A 23,973-nucleotide genomic window follows, 5' to 3' on the forward strand; every position below is an offset into this window, starting at 1 on the left:
GGATTCTAGGGCCCCTGGAAACGGGAAGGTGGCTAAAGAGAGTACAGCAATCAGAGCCTCCTGTAATTTCTTAAATTGAACTGAAAAATTGCTTAAAGGAAAAGAGAGATTAATATCCCTTCAAGCCCTCCCATCTGTACGAGGGCTTCTAAAAGCCAAAGGGAAAGCTTTCTGCTTTCAGCTGGTATTGTTAGTAGCTGACCTCCATGCTGCAGCAATGGCCCACGTACAAGTCCCAAAGCCCATCCCTTCCTACCCTCTGTCCTCTGGAGGGGCACAATGACATCAAACAAGACTTCTGATGCACAAGACTGACCCACGTCACTTTTTTCTCCTAAATAGCAAAGGTACCTTAAAAAGTAGTTCTTTGAAACAGCAGCAAGCCCCTTTCCATCTGAATGACTATCATGGCCGTCGCTACTCTCAGGGTCACCTCCTGTGAAATGTTAGCGATGGTACCAAATTAAAGGGTGGTTGTTTGAAAAGTAATTGTTTTGGAAATTAAAACCATCTCCATTCTTGAACATCTATGAAATATGAAGCATTACACTGGGGATATCCCTAAACACTGTCTTCAGTCCTTATAGGGTATCACCAATGGATTCTATTTTCCAGCTAGGCAGATAGCTTGGCCTGTAAAATGCTCACCTCAATGACAGGAGTGCCTGTCATCAAGAAAAAAAGGAAGAAAGTAAGAAAGGAAAGTGACACAGTACTACAGACCTGTAATCATAGCACTGGGAAGGAGGGGACAGGAGGACCCTGGGGCTCATTGGCCTGTCACTTTAGACAAATCAGCGAGCTCCAGATTCATTGAGACACTGTCTCAGAAACGAGGGTGAAGAGTGATAGAAGACAATACCTCTGGTCTCTACACACATATACACTATTCTCTCCCTCTCTGTCTCCCTGTCTCTGTCCGTCTGTCTCTCTCTCTCACACACATACACACACACACATACACACACACACACAAACACACACACAAATCTCATTTTTCAAAATAAGGAAACTGAAACTCAAATATATCAAATAACCCGTTCAAGGTTATGGGACTACATAAAATTCATTTTAACACATAAAGCTACAAATTCATTTCCCTCAGCTCTAATTAGACATATGAACATATGGTTATTTGTATGTACACAAATGCTCACACACTTTGAAAGCATCATCATATATACAGAAAACAGTCTAAATGTTGAGTCACATGAACATGAACTTTAAAACAGTGCCCTGTGTGTGACCTCGGTGTGATTGTGAGAGATGCTATGTGTGGAAGCCCCACCTTCCAGGCAGATCGAAGATGTCTTGGAAACACTAAGCCCTAAGCATTCCCATCTTGCTCTGAAGAGCTATGTACGTGTCCTCTTAAACTGGCTCGATATTTTTGTTTTAAAGTGTCCCTTTGAATCCTCTCAATACAGACTCTATCACAGACAAAAGTTCAAGACTGGCTTCCTTCAGAAAAAGAGAGTCTCAGAAATGCCAACTGTGCAGATCTAACCTAAATCTAGACCAGTGCACGAATCTGGAACTCTGATCTTTTTATGGGTAAACACAAGTGGAAGGCTTTGAAAAGTTCATAACCACCCTTGGGATGGACATTATAGACATTACAATAATGAGAGAGATCAAAAGAAAGGGGGCTGAGAGCCCAAGCTTTAAGTTCAAACAGACTTGCATTCTAATCCTAGCTCTTTGTCCGTTCCCCGTGTAGCTAATATTATTCTTAGGCAATGTATGGTCTTCTCATAAACCAAAGACACTCCCTCCCACAAGGGTCCACCAAGTTTCAAAGAGCCAGTTTAGAAGGTTCAGCCTCCCTTCCCCTAGCTCTTTTCTGGCAAAGAGCTGAGGGAGCTGGGCCAGGCTCCAGGAAAGGGCAGAGTCCTGCTCTGGTTCCCATCACCTGCTAAAGTGCTTTGTCCCTCCTCCCTTCCCTCTTATCCTCACTCCTCTTCACACACACACACACACACACACACACACACACACACACACACACACACACCCCTTGGCCCTCAAAGTATTTTTCCTTTAGTCTCAGGCAATTTCATTCCTCTCAACTTTCAAGTGTAACTGAGAAGCCCAAACTGCAACAATGAGATATTAAAAATATTAAGTCCTGCATTAGGGGAAATTAGGATTAATAAGAAGCAGCCGTGCTGAGAGCCTGCAATTGTCCAGAGGTGTCTCCGTAATCTCTATAGAAGCCACAGAGTAGTAAGGCCTGGCCTTTGCAAACAGACCTGACCTGCTCTCCTCCCGGCTTTGCCTCTCACTGCTGCTCTATCCTTGGGAAAACATCAAAAGAGCATGAGGTTCCATTCTCCTTTACTGTGAGGTGAGGAACTAGATGAAATCATTCACACACGGCACTCGGTGTCTACAGGTAAGACGCGTCTGTGAACTCATGATTACAAACCCCCTCTGCCTCCTCACAGTCCCCTGAACATTGATTGCTTATCACTGACCACTAGATTCCAAGTTACAATTTGTTTTACTGTGTGTATACAGCAAGAAAACTCTGTCTGTGTGCATTTATAGTCAGCTTTAGTGTGTGCTGTTGAAATCCACCCTTGGAAGATAAACACTGGGAAGAGGTGGGGTGGGTAAATACATTCTAATTTCAAACCTTGGCAGGCAAACTAGATTGCAGCTTTTTCACGGGTTTATATAAGAAGGCTTCAGAGTCAGCCCTTCCTTGACACAGGCCCATTTGTTCACTTCTATTGTTCCTGGGTTCCAACCCAGCTCCATCTTCCCCCGTAAGAAATACGGGACTCCCATGAGGAGTCAACAAAGTCCAGCACAATAGGTTGGGGCAGGGCCAAGCCCCTCTCCCATGCTTCTTGCCTATTTCTCCTCCGAGTCTCCAATAACGGATCATTTTAATAAATTGTGGTGGATCTTCGACTGAGTAGGTCGGTGTTGAGCAGGGCGTCTCGATGCACACAAGGCTTCTTTTGTTAGCCAGTGATTATGCAAATTCAAATGTGGGCAAGTTTGGATAACATAAGTCAAGATAGATTCAATTAAGTAAGATGCAAGGTTTACAGAGCCGAGGAAACAATACTTGTTTGGAACTCTATTGGCTTACATGCCTTCCCTCTGAGTCAGACTTCCCTGAAAGTTAGTGTTATGGGAAAAGAATCTGTCCCTCCCATCCACACCATCGCTGGATTTATTACTTCTTTTCCATTTTAGCCCTTTGACGTTCTAGGGTAATCAAAAGGGAATTCCGCATTTGTTACTTTGAGATTTCAAAATATAAAAGGGATAATCATTTGGCTCTTGATAGAATGTGTTTTCTTCCTCAGTGATAAACTCAATACTGGTTTCTAATTCCTAACATAATACTCTCTCCTCCCTCCATCTGAGAAGCATACTAGAGTCACAGAGGGAACAGGGCAGATACAATGCCCCTGTGTCGTGGCAAGCTAAGGCAAAGTCCTATCTGCAGATGAAGCCTGATTTGTTGCTCTCATGACATGGTCTAGACCCTTCTTGAGTGGGCCCCACTCTCCAGTCCCTTTGTATAGATAGCTCCGTAATGTCTGCCAGCTCCCAAGGCTGCCTCCTCCTCACTTCCAGTCAGAAAAGGACCCATTCCCTATGGCTCAGTTAAAGGGCATGGAATGAATTCTCTCTACTGGTATGACTTGGATCAGTCAATCCATGTGAGCAGGGCTGTAGGAGACATGATAAGTGTAAGCCACCACAGCTCACTTTGCAGCCAGGAAGGGCCCGGTAAGTGGGGCTGGGAGCCTTCACACTTCAAGGACAGAAAAAGAGAGTACTAAATTGATGCCAGAAGGAACAAGATATGGCCTCAAAAATCCTGCTCCTTTTATTTTTTTATTTCTTGTGTGGGGTGGGAGGTGGAGTGCGCACACACACACACACACACACACACACACACACACACGTGGAGGCCCGAGGTTTGTGTCAGGAACTATCCTCCACCCCGACCTTATTTGTTGAGGTAGAGCCTCGCAACCAAACCAAGAGCCTGGCAACAAGGGCTAGTATGCCCTGAGAGTCCTTTCTCTGCCCTCTGAAGCTGGAATTACAGACAGGCCACCTCACTCACCCAGCATGTATGCATGTTTCTAGGGATCTGAACTCCGATCTTCATGCTTGCTTAAGTACTTTGACCACTGAGTCAGGGGCCAACCCAAGTGTCCCTGATTTTACACAGCTAATAGCTTTCAAAAGGTGGGCAAGATGATGGAATTCACCTCACCAATACATACTCGGTTCATCTCAGTGGGTTGAGATTGACACAGATAGGGCCCTAGGAGCCCATAGCAACAGGATGGAGACCATGAATCCCATGGAGAACAAGTGCCAGGGTATTCAAAGCTGCCCTGGCCTGGGGCAGAGATTCCGATGTCCAATTAACCTATACTTTGGTTCATGCCACATCCAAGAATTCATCTTCATTTTTAACGCTCAGGGTTTCAGATAAATCTGACCTGAACTGGTGAAGGTTAAAGTGCTCGCAAGGATGGCAATTTCCTCAGTTAATCGCAATTTGAATTTTTCCCATGTAGAACCTGCTAAAGAAAATGGCAAATTCTCCGCTCCATTTTGGTTTCATGTAAATAGGAATGTACCCCCACCCCCAAAGCTGGTTAGAGAAAACTACAAAGAGCTACATTCCAACCTCGTGTAAATAGAAATACTCTTTGCCGTCTTGTTTCCTACCTTGAACACTGGATTTAACTTGAATCTCACATCTAATACCCACTCACAGAGCTACTGCTCTAACTCTGTGGTTTTTCAACATTGGCCCTACAATGGAGTCACTGAGGAGCTTCAGCAAATAGCAAGGCCTGGGTCTAAGCGACTTTGTTGGAATGGGTGCAGCTGTGGCCGAGGACTGCCGTTCTCAGTAGATCCTTGTGAGAAATGGAGACGTGTCTCCCAGTAATCATGCTCAGCTTTGCACAGGCAACTAAGTAGACAGTGGAAGTCTTCTTACCATAGCCAAAGAAGTGGAGCATGGAAGCGTGTACAAAAGCAAGCTACCTATATGTGCTTTTGCCCCCACCATACACACAGCTTCTGCCTCTCTCTGTGGTTATCACTCCGCCTGTGATACCTTGTATTTCATTGTAATAAACTACCAACACACACTAGCTCGGCTTCATCCTCTACACTCCAGCCACACTGGCCCTTCCTGACCTCTGCATCTTTCCTGTCTCCGGGACTCTACACGGCTCCCTCTGCCTGGAATATGTGTCATGTACACTTGACCTCTTCCCGTTAAGCACACACATGCTGTTTGACTACAAGCTTTCTTCACTGCTCAAGGATCAGCAATGTCACTTCCTCAAAGAGTTTGTCCCTGATGCCTACTGCAGTTATTCCCACTACACTCCCTCGGCCATCTGTCTGTCTTCCTCCTGAGGGTTTATCTGTGCTGTATCTGGCCCCTCCCTTCCAGCTAGAGAAACCCCGAAGATAATGATACTGGTTTTGCTCATTTCTACTTTCCCCAGAACCCAGTCTCCCCTGACTCATAGCATGTGCTCATTAATTATCTATTGTACATGAAATAAATATGTTCCGTTTGCTTACTCTGAGGGGCACGGTAAGAAATCAAAGGTTGTTCAAACTCAAGACGATGTTTAGAACAAGGCCTACTACAGGATGCAAGGGTTCTGTTTAGGAAACCCATAGAAAAGAGCTGCTCTGTGTCCTAGGAGTGGTTGCCTTTTTCTTGGATGTCCAGCTGGCATTTTTCTCCATATTTCATCAGTCATGAGACTTTGATTTCACGACTGTACAAATCACTTGGCAACTACATTTCCCACTTTCCTCTGGATGATGACACGCAAAGCCAAGCCCATAGATCTTGCCCAGGCCAGTGACAGAGCAGACTGCACCCTTACTCCGGTGCCACCTAATGGGCTGTCCCTTCACTTCCCCTATGTCCTTATTAATTCTAATATATTTTCACGATATTTCCATTACTATCTGGACACACCTTTAATCCCAGCACTTTGGAATCAGAGGTAGATGAATCTCTGAGTTTGAGGCCAGTCTGGTCTATAAAGTGAGTTCCAGGACAGATAAGGCTACTCAGAGAATCCCTGTCTCAAAAAACAAAACAAACGAACAAAAACCAAAACCAAAAAAAAAAAAAAAAAAAAAGTCGTTCGGTATTCAGGTCAGCCAGATGACTTGATGGTAAAGGCATTTGCTGTTAAGGGTGACACCTGAATTAGATCCCTGGGATCCACATGGTGAAAGGAGAGAGAGCTGACTCCTTCAAATTGTCCTCTGTGACCCCCCCCCCCAACATTCCAGTCCTGGCATGCACACATTCAACACTAAAATACACAATTCACTAAAGTTAGGTAGGTGGTGAAAATAACTTATCCAAGAAAAAGAACCTCTTTGTGGCAGGTTGTATATCAGAGATTCTATGAAAAACATTTCTTTTTCCTACTTGATAGAGAATGCAGATTCAAACAGAAAAAGATCGGATGGAGCCCCAGCACACAGCAGTAAACTTCCAGATCCGTCACAGGCAGCGCTGTGCAGCAAAGGCCCCATGTGTAATGGGGAGTGGGGGAGCTAAAAGGCTGTGGTTAGCAGTGAGCTTCAGGAAGCTCTGCAGACAGGGCCCTGAGGGAAAGGAGAGATGCTCAACAGTCCAACTGTGCTGAGCACAACAGCTGCACCCAAATCGCCAAGCAGAGCTCTCTCTTGGCTCACCCAGAAGCAGTTGGAACACTTGGTGATCCCCTTCATAAGAATGACTAAGTCAAGAAAAAAAAATGTCTTCCACCTGAAACATCACTGACTAAATGACATTTGTGTTCTCTAGGAAATGTTCAAAACCAAACTCACTGCATTAGTTGTCGATGGTTGATCACCAAAAATCCATTATCTTTCCATTCTGAAGGTCAGAAGTCCAAATTGTGCCTCAATGTGCTAAAGCAAAGTGCCAGCAAATAGCATTCCTATAGCCTCCACAGAAGAAACTCCATCTGGCCTTTGCTAGTGGATGCCTGCACACTTTGGCTCATGGCTTCCCTCATAGCATCCCAACCTCTGTTCCTGATCTTCTATCTCCTTGGATGCTGACTTTCCTACATCTTTCTTTCCTTTATAAGGATGCTTCTGGTTTTCTGGAGCCCACCTGGTAACCCAGAATAATTGTCCCAACCCAAATGCTTTCATTTAATCACACCTGCCAAGTCCATTTCATGGAATTAGGGCAAGGAGGTCTTCGGGCACCATTATCTTCTTAGCTTCTAAGTTAGTAATCATCTGTGGATATGCTGGGGGTATGAATTTGAGATGTGCCTAAAATCAATACAAAGAACTATCTGGTACTATCCATTCATTTCATGAAGTCAAACTGTTGATGAATTCAAACAGTTCACCCTAAAGATGTGATATAAAATGTCCTATCCAGAGTGTTGGCTTGGGCACACTCCAAGTCAGACAATGATGGAGTATTTGGCTAGCTCCCAGCACTGGCTGCAGAGGCTGCTCTGGAAAAGCAGACCAGGAATGTTTCCAAACCCTGATTTCAACAGTAAAAAATAAATTTAAAAGACTCATCATTGACTTGTATTTAACTGTTTACCAAGGGCTCTGTGGTTAGGGGTGGCCATTCTTCTGTTTCTCCTGCCTGGAATTCATACTTCTGTATTGTCCCTTAAGCCCTCCCTGCCTTCCTCCTTCCATTCCCCACCATCCCCTCATCTTCTCCAGATGTGGTGATGAGATTAGAACAGGGACATGATGTGGATGAGGTAATATATAACACAGAAGTTAGGAACTTCTCCATAGCTGGCTAAGAACAGGTCTGGCTTAGTGTATGGGCTCTTCTAGCCTTGGTAACAGTTCTAGATTTCTTTTTTTAATGTATTATCTATTCTTTGTGACTTTTCTTTCATTTTCTTATGAAATTTATCAGGGCCAGGCCTTGGCCATTTGTAGTGAGGGTGCCCTTCAGAGCCTGAAGCTGTGTCCATCAATGGACCACTTTATAAACAAACATGGGTCCTCTATCAGTTTTAGGCTTCATGCTGCTGTCTACACATAGGCACCAGTTTATAATCCCCTCGTCCACTGGAAGTTCCCCTTCCTGACTATCCCAGGAGAATACAGGTTTGGACAATAGTTTAAGCCCTTTCTTTGGCATTTTTGTTTGTTTGTTTGTTTGTTTGTTTTGTACTCTTTCTCTTTGCAAGCATCCTCCATGTTCCTCCAGCCACTTCTATTTTTAGGTGGGTCAGCACCAGCTGATCTGTAAGGCAACTCCCTTCCCGATGCTTGTGAGATCACACTGGGAAAACAGGCAGCTGAAAATACTATACTTCATGGTTAGCTGGGACATCTGAACAGACACCACAGAGTAATAGAGAAACATGTTGCTGCCAGCTGAAGTGTCAATCAATGTGATAGCTTTGAAAAAAAAAACTTTGACACAGTTTGATTTTGTCTCAGAAGATACAGGCAGTAGTCCTTTACATTCTCTACTTGTTTTTGTTTGTTTAGGAGCTAGGACATAATGGGCCATTTGGCTGCAATCAGATTTGGGAGCAGAGCTCCTGTAGCTCTAGCACTATTCTCCCCTGGAGCTCCCAGGCATGGTAGTTGGATTGCAGGAGCTCCCAGCCCCTTGCAGACACTGGGATTAAGAACTTGGGCTCTACCCCAGGCCCTAGGATTGACAACTTCAATGGCTGCCTTATGCCCTGAAAGTCTGGATCAGCACAGTCCGCTGCTGATGCTGAGAGCTAACCAACCACTCCATCGTTGTCTGTCTTGGAGTGTACCCAACCCCATGCTCAATGGCCTTCCTTGTTCTTTATAGAATTGATCAGTTCCGATTCAACAATTGTATCTCCTGGCATCCACACCAGACAGTGCCACAAGCACCTTCTGCTGTGATTTCCAGCATGCTGGAAAAGCTGCATGATTCCACATATTCCCCTCCCACCCACCAGATGGGTCCAGAGATCCCTAACAGAGCTCCATCCATTGGCTGCAGTTCCCCTTGAAACAGATGCTCTCCTGGAAGCTGCAGGGACATTTAATCTATTCATTCATCCAATAGATATCCACTAGTCAAAATCACATCACCAGCAAAGCCTTCAGGATTTGTCTTTGCCTGAAAGACGTGCACAGTCCAGCCAACTATTAATCATTGCTATAAGACCTTTGGGGTAGGGGAAGGAGAATAGGGGAGCAGGGTATACTTTGAAAAGAGATAAAGAAATGGTACCAATTACCAGGACCAGAGAGAGAGAACAGACTGAACAGAGCTCACCCATAGAAGATAAGCACTGTGGCTTCACAATTTGCCTCCATAATGCCATGTCCATATAGGCTGTCACAGAGGACTAATGGACACATAGCCATGGGTCCAGAAACTCCTTTTTAGGTTGGTTACAAAGCTTCAAAGATAGGCATAAGTCCCCACACAGAATAAACCACACTGTGTGTTCATGGTCATCCAAGCTGTTGGTACAATCTGCTGAAATACTGACGTAAACAAGTCAGAAAGCTGCCCTTCCCATGGTGTCTACCATTGCTGATTTCAAGAGCTGCATCCCAATGATGGCCCAAGGAACAGAGACATTCCAAGCCCCAAGATGCCTTGTTTATAGTTTCATCTTCATCCTTTTTTGGCCAGAGTCCCTTCAAATCTCAAATCACCACTGGAGACAGGAAATATCCCTTGGGAAGCTTCCCCAATCACAGAGCCCTATAGCTCTCTACTGTAGGCATGGGGCTACAATTTTGTCCCAACCTCCCTGAAGACTGGGGATGGGCATGTATAAACTAGTAGCCCAGACCAAGTCTCCCTTCTACATTGTTTTATAGCACAAAATATAAAAGACCCAGAGACAGATATTAGGATTCAAGCTTCAAGCTGAAGATCAGAAAAGCAAAGCAGCCAAGCCAGTAGATCTTACCTCTACCAAGCTAAAATGGCAACCCTGTCTCTATGAATTCTCTGAGGCAAAAGCCCTCAGCTCTTGTCTCTTGCCTTTTATTCCCTTCTCTGCCCAGCTATATTACTCCTGTCTCTACATCCTTAGTGCTGGGATTGAAGGCATGTAATCCCAGTTGCTGAGATCACCTTCATGTAAGCTGTTTCTTTTAGGACTAGATCAATTTTATGTAGCAGTGTGACCTTGATCTAACAGAGATCTGTCTACCTCTTAATCCTGAGTCCTGGGATTAAAGGTGTGTGCTATGGCTGCCTGGTTTCTGTGGATGACTATTATGGCTGCTTTGCTATTTTGATCTCCGGTGGCTTTAATAAATCATAAATAATATATCAGCACATTATCTCCACGGAGTACACCACTCCTTCTCATATGAGTCACCTGTCAATCACCTGAGGGTCTCCAAGGGGACACACTAAGGAGCATGAGAGGAGGACACAGCACATGACCTGTAGAAGAATTATCATCCAAAAGAGAAACAAGGAATCAGTACCATGAGAGAGTTTAGCAAACAATAGGTTGAGGTTGACCTGAGGGGCAGGAAGTGCATGCCTGTATTATAAATATGTCAGGGATGCAAGAAGGGCTACATTTGAAGGAGTTTGCCATCTTTCGTCTTTCCTTGCTACCAGAAAAGAAAGTGCTCTGAGCTGTCAGAGCATCCCTCACTGGCTCTGCTCCTCTCCTTATATGACTGTCTCGATTGGGTACCCTGTGTTGCTGAGAAACATCCTTGAATAGAACTGCAAGTATAGCATCAGATGGTCCGGGGGAAAACAATTAGGAGAAAAATATCTGGACAAGGACATAAAGGTGGTGTTTACCATATACAAACTTAAAGAATATACTTAATAATAAAGTTACAAGGGATAATTACCTCCCATGTATTTGTTACAGGTAGCATCTGAAAACATTTGCCTCCAATTGTCACATATATGTCTAGATATATAGATATATATACACATATACAATTGTCACACATATAGATATATATGCACATACATCCTCCTACTGTAATGACCCATCAAATATTAATAAGTAAATATGGGTATATCCATTCATTTCTTTAGAGTCTCTAATATGCTTTATTTCACATAGAGAATACAGTGTGTGGTAGCACTGAGGAATATGGCTACTTAGTATTCATATTTCTTGACATATATTAAGAAGTATACCATAAAGGTTTTTTTTAACTTGGAGAGAAAACTCCTTATTTGTTACCTGAAAGGAATATTAGGTGAAGGTAAATAAAACACAAATACATAAATCCCCAAACTCTGTATAACACAGAGGAGAGTGAAAACATATAATCTAAGGATAGCAACTATGAAGGAAAGAATGGCCTCATAGTCTCCAAACTATCATCAAAGAAGATGGTGAAGAGAAGCAAAGCACTGAGCATTCTCTCACCTGGTTCATTCTCTCACTACTGTGTCCAGATGGTAATGAAGATCTGGACTTGGTTTCCTCAGAGTGTCCCTACAACTCAGTTTTCTTGTCAGCACAGGTCAGAAGATCCTAGCACTCTCAGATGAACAAGGCTTCCTGGGCCCCTTCAAACAGCAAGTGCAGGTAGACATTTGAGGATTGCCATAGTCCTTTGAGAGAGATGGCTTGCTCTGAAGCCCAGAGCACACCATGGCAGACCTACTCTCACACTCTCTCCTCATAAAAAATGCAGGCTCCGTCTACAACCTAAAATGAATCCGGATGCGCCTGACACACAAGGTTCAGAGGGAACTCAGAAGGCACACAGCTTGACAAGAGGCAACTCAGATGGCATGCCAGCCTGTCTGTAGGCAGCCATTACAACAGCAGAATGTCCACCACAATCCCACAGCACACGGCTGCGTTCTAAGATCATTTCACACGCCCGTAGTAGCAAGCATGAAAAGGAGAGCGCTGCATGTATATTTTATGGATGCAGTGTGGCATCTTCTGCTTCTCTAAGCGTGATGCCCACAGCTCACCAGGTCCCTTCATGAGGGTACACTATAACTGATGAGAACCAGGTCTTCGTCGTTGACCATCTTAGCCCTCTTCCAGCCATTTGCTGTTATAAACACACTGGTGATGAATATTCTTATGTATACATTACTATTCACTTGTATGACTGTTCCTTGAAACATATTCCTGAAAAGAGGGTTGAGCCAGAAGGGGGAAAAGTATTAGATTTCATGCTCGGGCTTTTCATCTATTGCCAAATGGCGTTCCAGAAAATCTTGAGCAAATTTACATTTTCGTCAGCAGTGAGTGAACATGCACATATTTAAGCTCTTACAAGTATTAGCACTCTCTCTACAGTGTGTGTGTGTGTGCATATGCATGTGTGTGTGTGTTTGTGTATGTAGGTGTGTGTGTGTGTGTGTGTGTGTGTGTGTGTGTGAGAGAGGGGTGTTGTGTTTCACTGGGGATGGTACCCAGGGCCTCAACATACTAGGCCTACATATCTGCCACTTTTGGTTATCAAATTGGAGGACCATCATGAGCACAGATGCACCCAGGGAGGCCAGGTTTCCATGGCATCCCTTACAACAGGTAGACAGCTACAGTGCAGGACATCAGACAAGTAACCCCATCCTGCCATTCAGTGTCCAGCAAAGTTCACAGTGACCTTTTGAAAAATACCAAAGATGCCTCAGAGAAAAACTTCAGTTTGGTGGGAGTTTAATGTATGTTTCAGCCACTCGGCCGATATGTATGTAGCACATATCTGAGTTTTGCTAGCATCTGGACGTGAGAATAAATAATATCTTGCTGTAGCCGAGGAGATGGCTCAGTCAATAAAGTGCTAGCCTTGCAAGTACAAACAGCCAAGTTGGGTACTCAGAACCTACATTAAAAAGCTGGCCATGTTGATGCATGCTCATACCCAGACTGTGGGGAAGCAGAGACATGCAGATCCCCACAGCTCATTAGCCAATCTATCTAGCCTACATGGTGATATTCGAGTCAATGAGAGATACCCTCTCAGAAAAAAAGCAGATGACACTTCTTAAGAAACAGTGGTTGAGGTTTCCTGTGGCCTCCAAACAAATGTACACACACCCAAATATACGCAAGTGCACAAGCACACATATGAAAACACACAGCGACAAAAACAAAACCAAATAAACAGAAACTGATTTAATGCCAATTCCTTTCTGACTCAAAAGGAAAGCACACATGGAAATAGCTTTAGATTCCTGAAGGGTTGAAGGGCTTAGGAAAGAGGATTTTTCCAGGCTAAGTGTGGGACAAGTATTGCAGAACTTCCTTCCCAGCATCCCAAAGCAAGAGCTCCAATGAGGGCGTCGTGAGTACAACACATTACAAAAGCTCTTGACAAATCCTGGGCCTCCTGGAGGAAATAAAGGAGAATGAGGAAGGGAATCGGCCGCTGATGACCAGGGCCTTGTATGCTCGCTCTTACAAGGTTTTTGGCTTTCACTTTGCACTTATTCTGGGGCCATTGAGGCAGCACTGAAAGCGGAACCCGAAGACTAGGGCACCAGTTAGGAGACTCTTCCATGTGACGGGATGGGGACAACTGTAAGGATGGTTAAAAAAAAAAAAAAAGACTCAGCATCCACAGCTGTCTAGGTAGGATGGGATGAAGTGGGCTCTCCCAAGAAACACTGCCGAAGGAAGGGCGGGGCTAAACAAGGCTGACATGCCCGGGGTGCGGCAGCCGGGCTCTTCATTTGGCTTGGTCCAGTCCCCTGACCTCAGTCAGCTGAGTCTAGAGCTCTTCCCATTCCTCCCCTCCTTCATCAAATAAATACTGACAAGGGAATATTTTTTTCCCATGCATCCACCCCACATCCAGAACCATGGTGACAAAACTTTCCAGGAAGCCCCCTTCCCCCAAACATTGTTTGTTAAGAAGGTGTTTTCTCAATAACACCACACCACACTCTTGGAATCCTCAGCATACAGAATTTTCACTTTCCTGACATCTCTGTTCCTCAACTTGCAAATAAGAAATATGGAGGATCAGGAAAGCTATGGCTTCCTCGAGGTCCCAGCGTTTGTTTCCAGTGAGTCCAGGATTGCAATTAGTTCTTCACCTTAAAATCCAGGGAACTCAGAAAATGACTCACTGCAAGCCATTATCACAGGTCACAAAAGATGTTGCTAAGAGAAAAGAGAAACACAGCCAGGGCCAGACAAGGCATGGCGGTTGTATCCTGTCCTGTTTGAATGGGACTCTAATTATCTTAGAGTAGATATGCAGAGCTTTAAAATGGGGAGGCAGAGCTGGGTGATGCTGTCCCACACCTTTAATCCCAGCACTCAGGAGGCAAAGGCAAGCAAATCTCTGTGAGTTCAAAGCCAGCCTGGTCTGCACAGCATATTCTAGGACAGCCAGGGCAGGGGCAAAGGAAATGATGATGACACATATCTGTAATTCCAGAAGGGGCAGGAAAATCAGGAATTTAAGGCCATCCTCAGCTATGAAGTGAGCTGAAGAGCAGCCTGAACTACAGGACACTCTGTCTCAAAGGATGTGGAGGGGGGGGAGAGAAGAAATGAAAACAAAGCCTTCTACTTGGAATCCCAGGGAATTCTCAGAAAGCCTGTTGGATTTTCCCCTTGAGCTAACACATCTTTTAAAGCAGAGACTTACCCTAGGGACCTTTGTTTCACACATACATACAACCTGATGCCTAGCAATGAGAGAAACCCTGAGGCAAGCAGGTACAGATGGGCTGAGGCAGAACTTCAGGAAGGGACCCAGGCAGCAGTCAGAGCCAGGAAAGATGAGCACCACACACACACACACACCACATACACACACACCACTCTCACACTCACACACATACACACACCACTCTCACATTCACACACATACACACACCACTCTCACACTCACACACATACCACATACACACACCACACATATACCACACACAAACATACACACACATCACATACATAACACACACCACACACATACACATCCCACACATACACACCACAAACATACACAGACACATGCCACACATACATATACACATACACACACACACACCACTCTCACACTCACACACATACACACACATACCACATACACACACCACATACACATCCCACACATAGATACCACACATACACACCACAAACATATACAGACACATGCCACACATACATACACACACACACATGCAAACACAGCCCCCACACACACACTCCATACATACATAAATACCCATACATACACAAAGGAATCTGCCTCCAGTGTTTGTGTCCAGCTTCATACTAACTGCTCTCTAACAGATATTTGGAGAGATTTCATGGCTGATGCCTCTGAACTTGCCCCTTAGTAAAATGGAAGCTTGGGATAGGTGTTGAACATGCTCAAGCAGCCTTTTGAATGGATAGGGCTGTTTTTTATGTTTTCTTTTGGTTGTTCTGTTTTTTGGGTTTTTTTGGGGGGGTTGTTTGTTTTTTTGTTTTGTTTTGTTTTGCCAAGGACTTGCTGCATAGCACAGACTAGCACTTGGTCCTCCTGCCTCAGCCTGACTGCTGCTCCTCAATGTGGTCCTTGGGCATGAGTTGCCATTTCCCTGGCTCACCTGTTCATAGGTTCATAAATCTTTGACATGAACAGAGAGCCACTTGTTTAACAGTCTTAAAATTCTGCTTCTTACTGAATCTAAAAGTTAGTATTTCTTCCTCCAAAAACAGCACTCCTGTGGTTCTAAACCCACACCACACAGTCAGGCTTTAGTCAAACACTGAGAGAGTACCCTAGACCTAAGTGACATGGGTCGTCAACTGCACCCTGGGAACTTCCCCTGAGCTGACGTTTCCACTGTTAGAATCCGTGGAGCTCACCTTGCTTCATCACACTGAACCCCGGAAGACTACTTTGAGCCACTGAGACAGCTTCCACACATCAAGGAAGAGGTTTTGCACCCAGTCCCTTACTCCATCACTCCACTCATGGCTTGGACTGATGGTCAGAGGACTTAGGCATTGGCAAATGACACAACTTGAAGACAGTAAATTACAGAGGGAAAGAGGCCTGTGTTCTGCCCGGGTGGGCTGTAAATTAATGATGCTCAAGAATGCAAACTTGTATCCTGGCTTCCACACCTCAAGAAAGGAATCACTCACTCCAGTTCACCCCAGAACCAACACAAGGAAGCAAAGAGTTTAATAGGTTTCAGGAAAGTCTTCTGTTTCTACACTTAACAGATTGTGGTCAACTTTTCACACTTTCTTGAGAGAACCAGTTCAGAAAAACAACTCTAAAAACTCCCAGAATAGAAGGTGCTCTGGAAGACAACCTGGATATGGCTGTCCTAGTAGCTTTGTGGTCAGTGGTTAGCCAGGGAAGATCGAGCCATATCCTTGCACAAACCCAAGGACCCTGTGCAGTTTCTGTCCCAAGTATTCAACATATTCAGGTGGCAGAATCTGTGCTGGGCATGGGGACTCTGTCCTCAGTGAAAACATAAGGCAGATTTAAACAGCTATCATTTATGGTGGAAAGTAACTAGCAGCTTACAGTTAAGATTCCCATTATGTGTCAGTTCTTATGCACTGGCTACTTGGTAGAGAGAAAGACAGACTGCCCCCTGTCCTCAGAATGGACTAAATATACACTTGTTGGATGCATCCATTCAGCACCTACTGTGAACAAGGACGTGCATTAGATATTTCCTCATCACGCCTTCTCGCAAATATTCTATGAACCCATTTTGTGAATATTCTTGTTACATTTATTTGTGGCAGGAGAGGATTATGCTACAGTACATACATGGAAGTCAGAAGACAATCTGTGGTAGTCAGTTCCCTCCGTCTACCATATGGATTCCATTTTTAACAGAAAAGAAAGACGGGACTTGGGGTGCTAGATGATATCTCCAGGGTCACTCCAGTGATGAAAAGCAATGGTGGGAATCAAAGGCAGAGTGGCCTGGGGTGAGCAACCATGCTGTGACCTCATTTCATGGATGATTAGCTCTTGGTGGCAGCACCTTCCTTCCATGGAGTTGTGACTAATTCCTTGCCAGCTTGTAGAGCCTCATGGGACACAGGTTGGCAAGCAATAAGACATCCACTGCTGGTCTAGGATTTGTGAAGCCATGTCTTGTACAACTGATGCTGGCCTCTGTCTCTAATGTTTCTTGATGTCCTCTAGCAAAAACAAGGAAGAGGGACTAAAGCAACTCTCAAAGATAGAGACACAAGCTCTAAGTCCTTTTTCTAACAACCCTCCTGAATGGCTAGTAGAACAAGCACTGCTGAATGCTTAAAATTCACCCCATTTCCACACCAACAATGGTATCTATCCTCCCCTATCCTATACCACCGTCTCCCTTAACCCAAGGATATTCTCTTCATTCTTTTCCTTTCTATTTCCTTAGCCAACATACTTTAAGAGCTTGAAAAGCCTTCAAAGTAAAGGCTGTGTAAGAGAGCCACAACAGCATGGAAAACTCAGGGCCATCTTTGTAGACTCAACTTAGACATCTCCCCAAGAAAGCCTTCTCTGAGCAAATGCCAGCAGAGTGTTCCAATGCATGCACACTCAGCCGTGCCCCCAGCCCTCTGTTACCCAGGCATAGTGTACGCTACACTGCACATGGCTACGCCTTTCACTTGTTTTGGACAGGTGCATCTGCATCTGCTCTGTCTGTTTCCAGTACTGAGCTCAGTCCAGGTAGCCCAGAGATCACCGGAGGAGAGAAAGACAAGCAGAGGGAAGAGTACACTATGCGGACTCTCAGTTCCTGTTTCATCCTTTCTTGCTCACACTTGTCTCAGGCCTGGTAAAGTGGCCTGGAATTCCAGCAGCCAGGGAGTAAAGGGTGTGGCCTGAAGGGAAGAAGGCTGAAGGGAATGGTTCAATAGAAAAAGGGGGCAATGAAAGCTGGGCCTGCAAAACACCAGTGACAAAGGTCACAGCCACTGCTTAGGGATATTTGCAGTTTTCAGTGCAAATGATGGCTCAGCTTCTAGAGCTTGCCACCTACTGGCTCAGCTTCTAGTGGCCCTGGGTCTATGGGTCACAGAGCAGTGCTCAGGATCCCATGAACAGCAGCCCTGACCTCCATGTGCCCAGCTCACTAAAGGCAGGAAATTCCATGTTGTAATAGCTGGATTTCTTCCATTCATTCTTGATCCATGACTAGGTAACCAATTGGTCATTAAGGAAACCATTTTGGCCAATTTCAGGGGCATCAGCTCAAGCTCTCTTCTGCCAATGGGCCCAAAGAAGGAAATAAAACAGGACAAAGAGCTCTAGGCACCTCTATTTCCATTGCTAGCCTGGCTTATAGACAGAAGTAAAAATGTTTAAGTGCCCCACCCTGCCTGTCAGCCAGTTTTGCAAGTGAGGATTTCATAGAGCTGAGTTTTATGTTTAAAAACACACGTTTAGAAGCACATCTGGCTGTGGTCATGTTATGAAACTGAACACATGTGGATCTGAGTGGATTAGAAAAACAGTCCCCAGTATCTGGGGAGACTATGCCTTTTAAACAAGTGCTTTCCCAAGAGTGGCATTGGGAAATGTTTTTACATACATGATCCCCATCAACCTGAAAATAAATCAAAGTAAAAAGCAGCACCAAGCCATCAACACTGAGCAGCTGGCTAGGAATGAGGCTGACATATTAGCCACCCAGCTCTAAAAGGTCACCATTCAGTCTCCCTTCATTTCCTGTGCAGCTGACAGCAGAGGGGATCAACCCCACTTTCTCTTGAGACTGTGTCATTCTCAGACATGTGCAGAACGGCTGGTATTCCCACATTACTTTGCACAATTTCTTGGCAAGGCATCAAGCCTGCTGGGTACATCTAACCCAGTAGGTATGTGAAACCACATACCTAAAACCACATGCCCAGACAGCACCTGGGTTTTATTAACATCTCAAAGTCAGATAAAAACAGTGTGTGTGTGTGTGTGTGTGTGTGTGTGTGTGTGTGTACACACGTGTGCACACATGCACACATGTGTATGTAGTGTAATGTAATATATGGTCAGGTGTATATATGTAGAGTATGGTCAAGGATGTATACATAGTATATAGTCAGGTGTGTATATGTTGTGTTGGTCAGCTGTGTATATAGTTTATGGTTAGGTGTGCATATGTGTATATGTAGTGTATGGTCAGGAGTGTATATGTAGTGTGTGGTCAACTGTGTATATAGTTTATGGTTAGGTGTGCATATGTAGTATATGGTCACATATGTATACACACATGTATATATATATATATATGATATATGGTCAGGTGTATATATGGTTTATGGTCAGGTATGTATATGTAGTATATGTAGTCAGCCCTTGGTGACTCCAGTTTATCTTTGGAGACAATGTCTCTTACTAAAGCTAGAGGTTACCAATTGTCTCAACTGTCTGGCCAGTGAACTCCAGAGATCTGCCTATATCTGTCCCTTCCCTGTCCCCTTGTACAGATGCTCACATGGGTACATGTGAGGCCAGGTACAGACACCTGGCCTTTTCCATAGGTGCTGAGAATCCTAAGTCAAATCTCCATGGTAGCTCAGTGGGTGTCTCCTCAGCCCAAGAACACAGAGATCTCTAATGGCTAATTACCTGATTCTGTATCCTGAAAGGTAGCTTAGAAGTAAATCCTGAAAGGGACTTAGCATCCCTTTTCTTCCGGAGCTTTATATTGTAGATCCCAGTAAAGGTCACCAAACAGCCTACAAAGTACTCGAGTAACACCAAAAATAACCATCTCCATTGAGAGATTTGGAGTTGGCTCAGACCATCTGCTGTCACTGCAGTCCAAGGTTCTCTTTCATTTGGAAACTATGCTGTCAACTTGCTTTAGAATATACACCAATGAGACATATGCTCATCCTCCCTACCCAGAGAGATGCTGGCATGAGACATTCTACCGATTGAAGCCTATATTTATGAATTCTCTTCTCTTCTCCCCTAGTTACTGTGACAGTGGGAGGCAAGCAGCACTTGCTTGGACTGTACGACACCGCAGGACAGGTATGATCTCACTGACTTGATTCATTAAGGGTTGGGGAAGGGGAGTAGGAGAAAGAATGGTCCCTTTGACTCATCATTCAGGAGCTAAAGCACAGCTATTTCCCATTCTAATCATTTGGGGCCCATGTATATTCTACCCAAATGTCAACCAAATGCACATTCTTAACTTTAAAATATTTTTATGTATATATAAAACTACAAAAACCTAAGTCACTGTCCAAGATACTACTGATATGTCCAACATTAAAAAAAAACATCAATACTCAAAATAACATTTCTAGCCAAGAATTTCAATTGTCTCCAACCCAAGCCTGCTCCATATCCAAGATACATGGGTCTGTTTTCTAAATTATAGTTTTACACTTTTCCTCATGCTGTTTTCTTTGTCCATCCTGTATTTTATTTACCTAGTTTACCTATCGAGCTGTGAAAAGGCTCAAAAAGAGATGGGAGACATGATGGATTAAAGACTGAAAGAAAAATGAGTCTAGATGTGTCCCAACGATGAAGGTCAACCCCAAACTACTGAAAACTGACTAAATTTTCTAAGTTTTCCCAAATGCTCTCATTCTGTCACAAGTGTCTCTTTGGGTTTGAGAATGGAAGGGCATGAACTTGAATCCCCAACAGTGAACCTGCGCATGGCTGTCCTTGGGTAGAAATACTGGGTGACTGCCTTTCCCTGCCCCTCACACTGAGCTGTGGAAAACATCCAGTGTTAGGAGTTCGCCCTGTGGAGGAAGGGATGCGAATGAGCCATTGATGGCTGTGGCCTAATTTCTTGGATAGAAGAGTGTTACCATATGTCTTGAATCATTTATTTAGGTCAAAATCAGCGGGTTGTTCAGTCAGTCCAAATTTATACAGCTTAAGTCCTTTGGAGTGAATATTTGACCGGGTATTTCCCACTGTGAGTGTCTTGGTAATTGTTAATAGCTATGCATTTGTCAAGGCCTTTTCTCACAATTATCTGGAGAGATGTCATTTTGCTCAACTTGAAAGCTCTATACTAGAAAATAAATAAATGGAATCTCTTCAAGGCTTTCAATGTGCATGTGTAAGGACCACCAGCAAGTGTACGTGGGACATCAAAGCTGTTGTTTTACAGCCAGAGCACAGAGCCTGGATAGTCTAGCATCAGACCCAAGGCTCCTTTCCAGGACCCTTCAGATTCTACTTGTGGCCAGATGACTTGGAAAACCACTGTCAAAACTAAGGAGTAGGGTGATCTCTCCCATGAATATCAGGAAAGAGAAGCATGGCAAGAGAAAAAAAATGCCCCTTGCTACTCAAATGGAAAAGTCAGTTTGTGTCCTCTGATACAACAAAATGTAGCACAAGGACTCAAGGGCTGGAATTGCCCACTCTAACTCAGTCGCATAGTCAGTGGGGTGTTGCTATTCATCATAACCTCACAGTATGTAAAGTCCATACAATCCAGTTTGCAAAGCTCAATACAGCAAGGATTCTTTCACACTCTGAAACTGCTCTGCCCCCCTTGCCGTCTCAGAAAATTCTGGAAGCTCCTGCCCATTCAGCTCTCCCCACACTTATGCAGTGATCCACAGCAATTGTTTGTTCCTATGTATTAATTGTCTCAACAGCATATCCCTTGATCTCTATTTCATTCTACATCCAATAAAACTGTTTAAAAGCTCTTGTAGAGTTGAATTATTATTTCCCATTACTCTATCCTTAAAAAAAAAATACACGTGAGAGTGGAAGTGATAATATATTGTAAAAATATCCTTAAACTTCAAATTGAAGCTAAGTAGGGTTACCTAAACCTCTGACACAGGGTCAACAGATGCTGTAAAATATGGTAACAAGTACATTCAACCTGTTTCTTCAACTTAACTTTTACCTTAAGGCTTTCCTTCACTTATTTCGAAATCTCTGGATAGACAAGGCTCACAGGGGAGAGTGAAGCATGGAGAAAGGAAATCAGAGCATATCTGAAAGTTCCTTCTGGGCCTCAGATTCTATGATTAAGAAGTTTAAAAGATAATTTCGAGAAACCCTGAAAGGACTGGAGTAATTAATCAAAAAGGGTTGAGTCAAGACCCGAGGGAGACCATTCAGCAGTGAAAGATTTTAAATACAGGGACATGTTATAGTAAAGGATAAACTGTCATTTGTGTTCTGGGACAATGATTATCAAACTTGAGCATGCACCAGAACCACCCAGAGCTTATTAAAAATCACCCATAAGGCTCCACTCTACAGTTTCCCATTCTACAAGTCTAGGATAGGTCCCAAGAATTTGCACTTATGATAGGTTTCCATTGCTGCTGCTTTGGACAGCATATTTTGAGAGCCACTGCTCTCAAATTGTCACCAAAGTGCTGTCCACTGACCAGCAGCATTGCTTGTCCATGTAGCGTCTTAGAAATGCAGATTCTTCTTGGGAAACGGAGGCAGCAGGATCAGGAGTTCAAAGTCACCCTCACCTACATAGGAAATGCAAGGCCACCCTGGGCTACATGAGACCTTGTCTCAAAAACACAACAGAAACAAATGCAGGCCCTTGTACCCCAGCTCCAAATCAATGAATTTAAGTCTTTACTGGCTGAGGCATGTTTCCAACAAAATAACTACATCTATAAATTAGCCAAAAAAAAACTTTACAACAAATTTCATTTCATTTTTAAAGGAACTGAACAGATATAATGAATATATATATATATATATATATATATATATATATATATATATGGGATTTAATAGGATGACTTACAGGCTGTGGTCCAGCTAGTCCAACAATGGTTGTCTACCAACAGAAGGTCCAAGAATCCAGTAGTTGTTCAGTCCGTGAGGCTAGATGTCTCAGCTGCTATTCATTATATGCCAAATTCCTGAAGAAGGAATGGACTTGTTAGCGAGAGTGAGGGCAAGCAGGCAGAGATGAAACTTCCTTCTTCCATGTCCTTTATCTAGGCTGTTACCAGAAGGTGTGGCCCAGATTAAAGCTGGGTCTTCCCACCTCAAAAGATCCAGGTTAAAAGTGGGTCTTCCCATTTCAAATGACTTAATTAAGAGAAATCCCTCACAGGTGTACCCAGCCACTTGGGTTTTAGTTAATTCCAGATGTGGTCAAGTTGACAATCAAGAACAGCCATCCTAGAATAAATGTCCCAAAAGTTCCAGTCTCCATTCTAAGTAGGATAGTCTCCCCTTTGGTGATATTAGCAAATGGTCCTGAAGTTTCAAGGCTGAAGAACACCTACAACTAATTAAAAATTACCCATGGCGTCTATTACTAAATAAGGAAAGAGAAATGATCTCAGAGCGAATTGATAATCCCAGAACCACAAATGCACAAAGGGAGTAAGTCCCTATCCTGAGAAACTGCAGATTGGGGGGGAGGGATTGAGGGACAACTCAAGAAGCAAATGTATTCTGGAAGGTCAGGTGAGAAGGCAACCCCGAGCAAAACTGTTTAACCAGCTTTCCTCTACCTTCCGGCCCCCAATGTGGCTGCTGTAAAGACAGACTCAAGACTCTCCTCGCCATTTCACAGCCCAGCTAAGCTTTTGCTGAAAGTGGTTTTGTTTTGTTTTGCTGATTTCTGGAGACAGCGTGTCTTTGGTAGCCTTGGCTGTCCTAGACCTGGCTCAGTAGACCAGGCTGGCCTTGAACTCACAGATAAAGATGGTTTTTAATGAAGCCACATATATATGCTGCCAGCACATGGAAAGTAGCCTCCTCCCCAGACCCCTGAGACAAACTATCATTTGGGCTTTGAGTAGAGCCCTTTGAAGGAAACAATCTTCACCATTCAATCAGATGGAATGCCATACACTAGGAACAGGCAGTGGTGGCACACGCCTTTGATCCCAGCACTCGGGAGGCAGAGGCAGGCGGATCTCTAAAGTTGAGGCCAGTCAGCTCTACAGAACAAGTTCCAGGCCAGCCAGAGCTCCACAGAGAAACCCTGACTTGGAAAAAAAAAAAAAAGCCACCAGAAAAAAAGTCAAACATTAGGTTAGTAAAGCATTTAGATTTAGCCCTCAGATC

General features: G+C 44.0%; 1 protein-coding gene across 1 annotated transcript in view; it reads left to right on the forward strand.

The window, feature by feature from the left end:
- Rhoj (ras homolog family member J) overlaps window positions 1–23,973 on the forward strand; it is a 76,428-nt gene that overhangs the window by 36,608 nt on the left and 15,847 nt on the right. Inside the window, exon 2 of the mRNA XM_051196002.1 lies at window positions 19,898–19,956. Coding sequence (XP_051051959.1) covers window positions 19,898–19,956 — 59 coding nt within the window. The remainder of the gene's footprint in view (window positions 1–19,897; window positions 19,957–23,973) is intronic.

Source organism: Phodopus roborovskii, unplaced genomic scaffold (assembly GCF_943737965.1).
Source record: "Phodopus roborovskii unplaced genomic scaffold, PHOROB, whole genome shotgun sequence".
In the NCBI taxonomy this organism is placed as follows: Eukaryota; Metazoa; Chordata; class Mammalia; order Rodentia; family Cricetidae; genus Phodopus; species Phodopus roborovskii.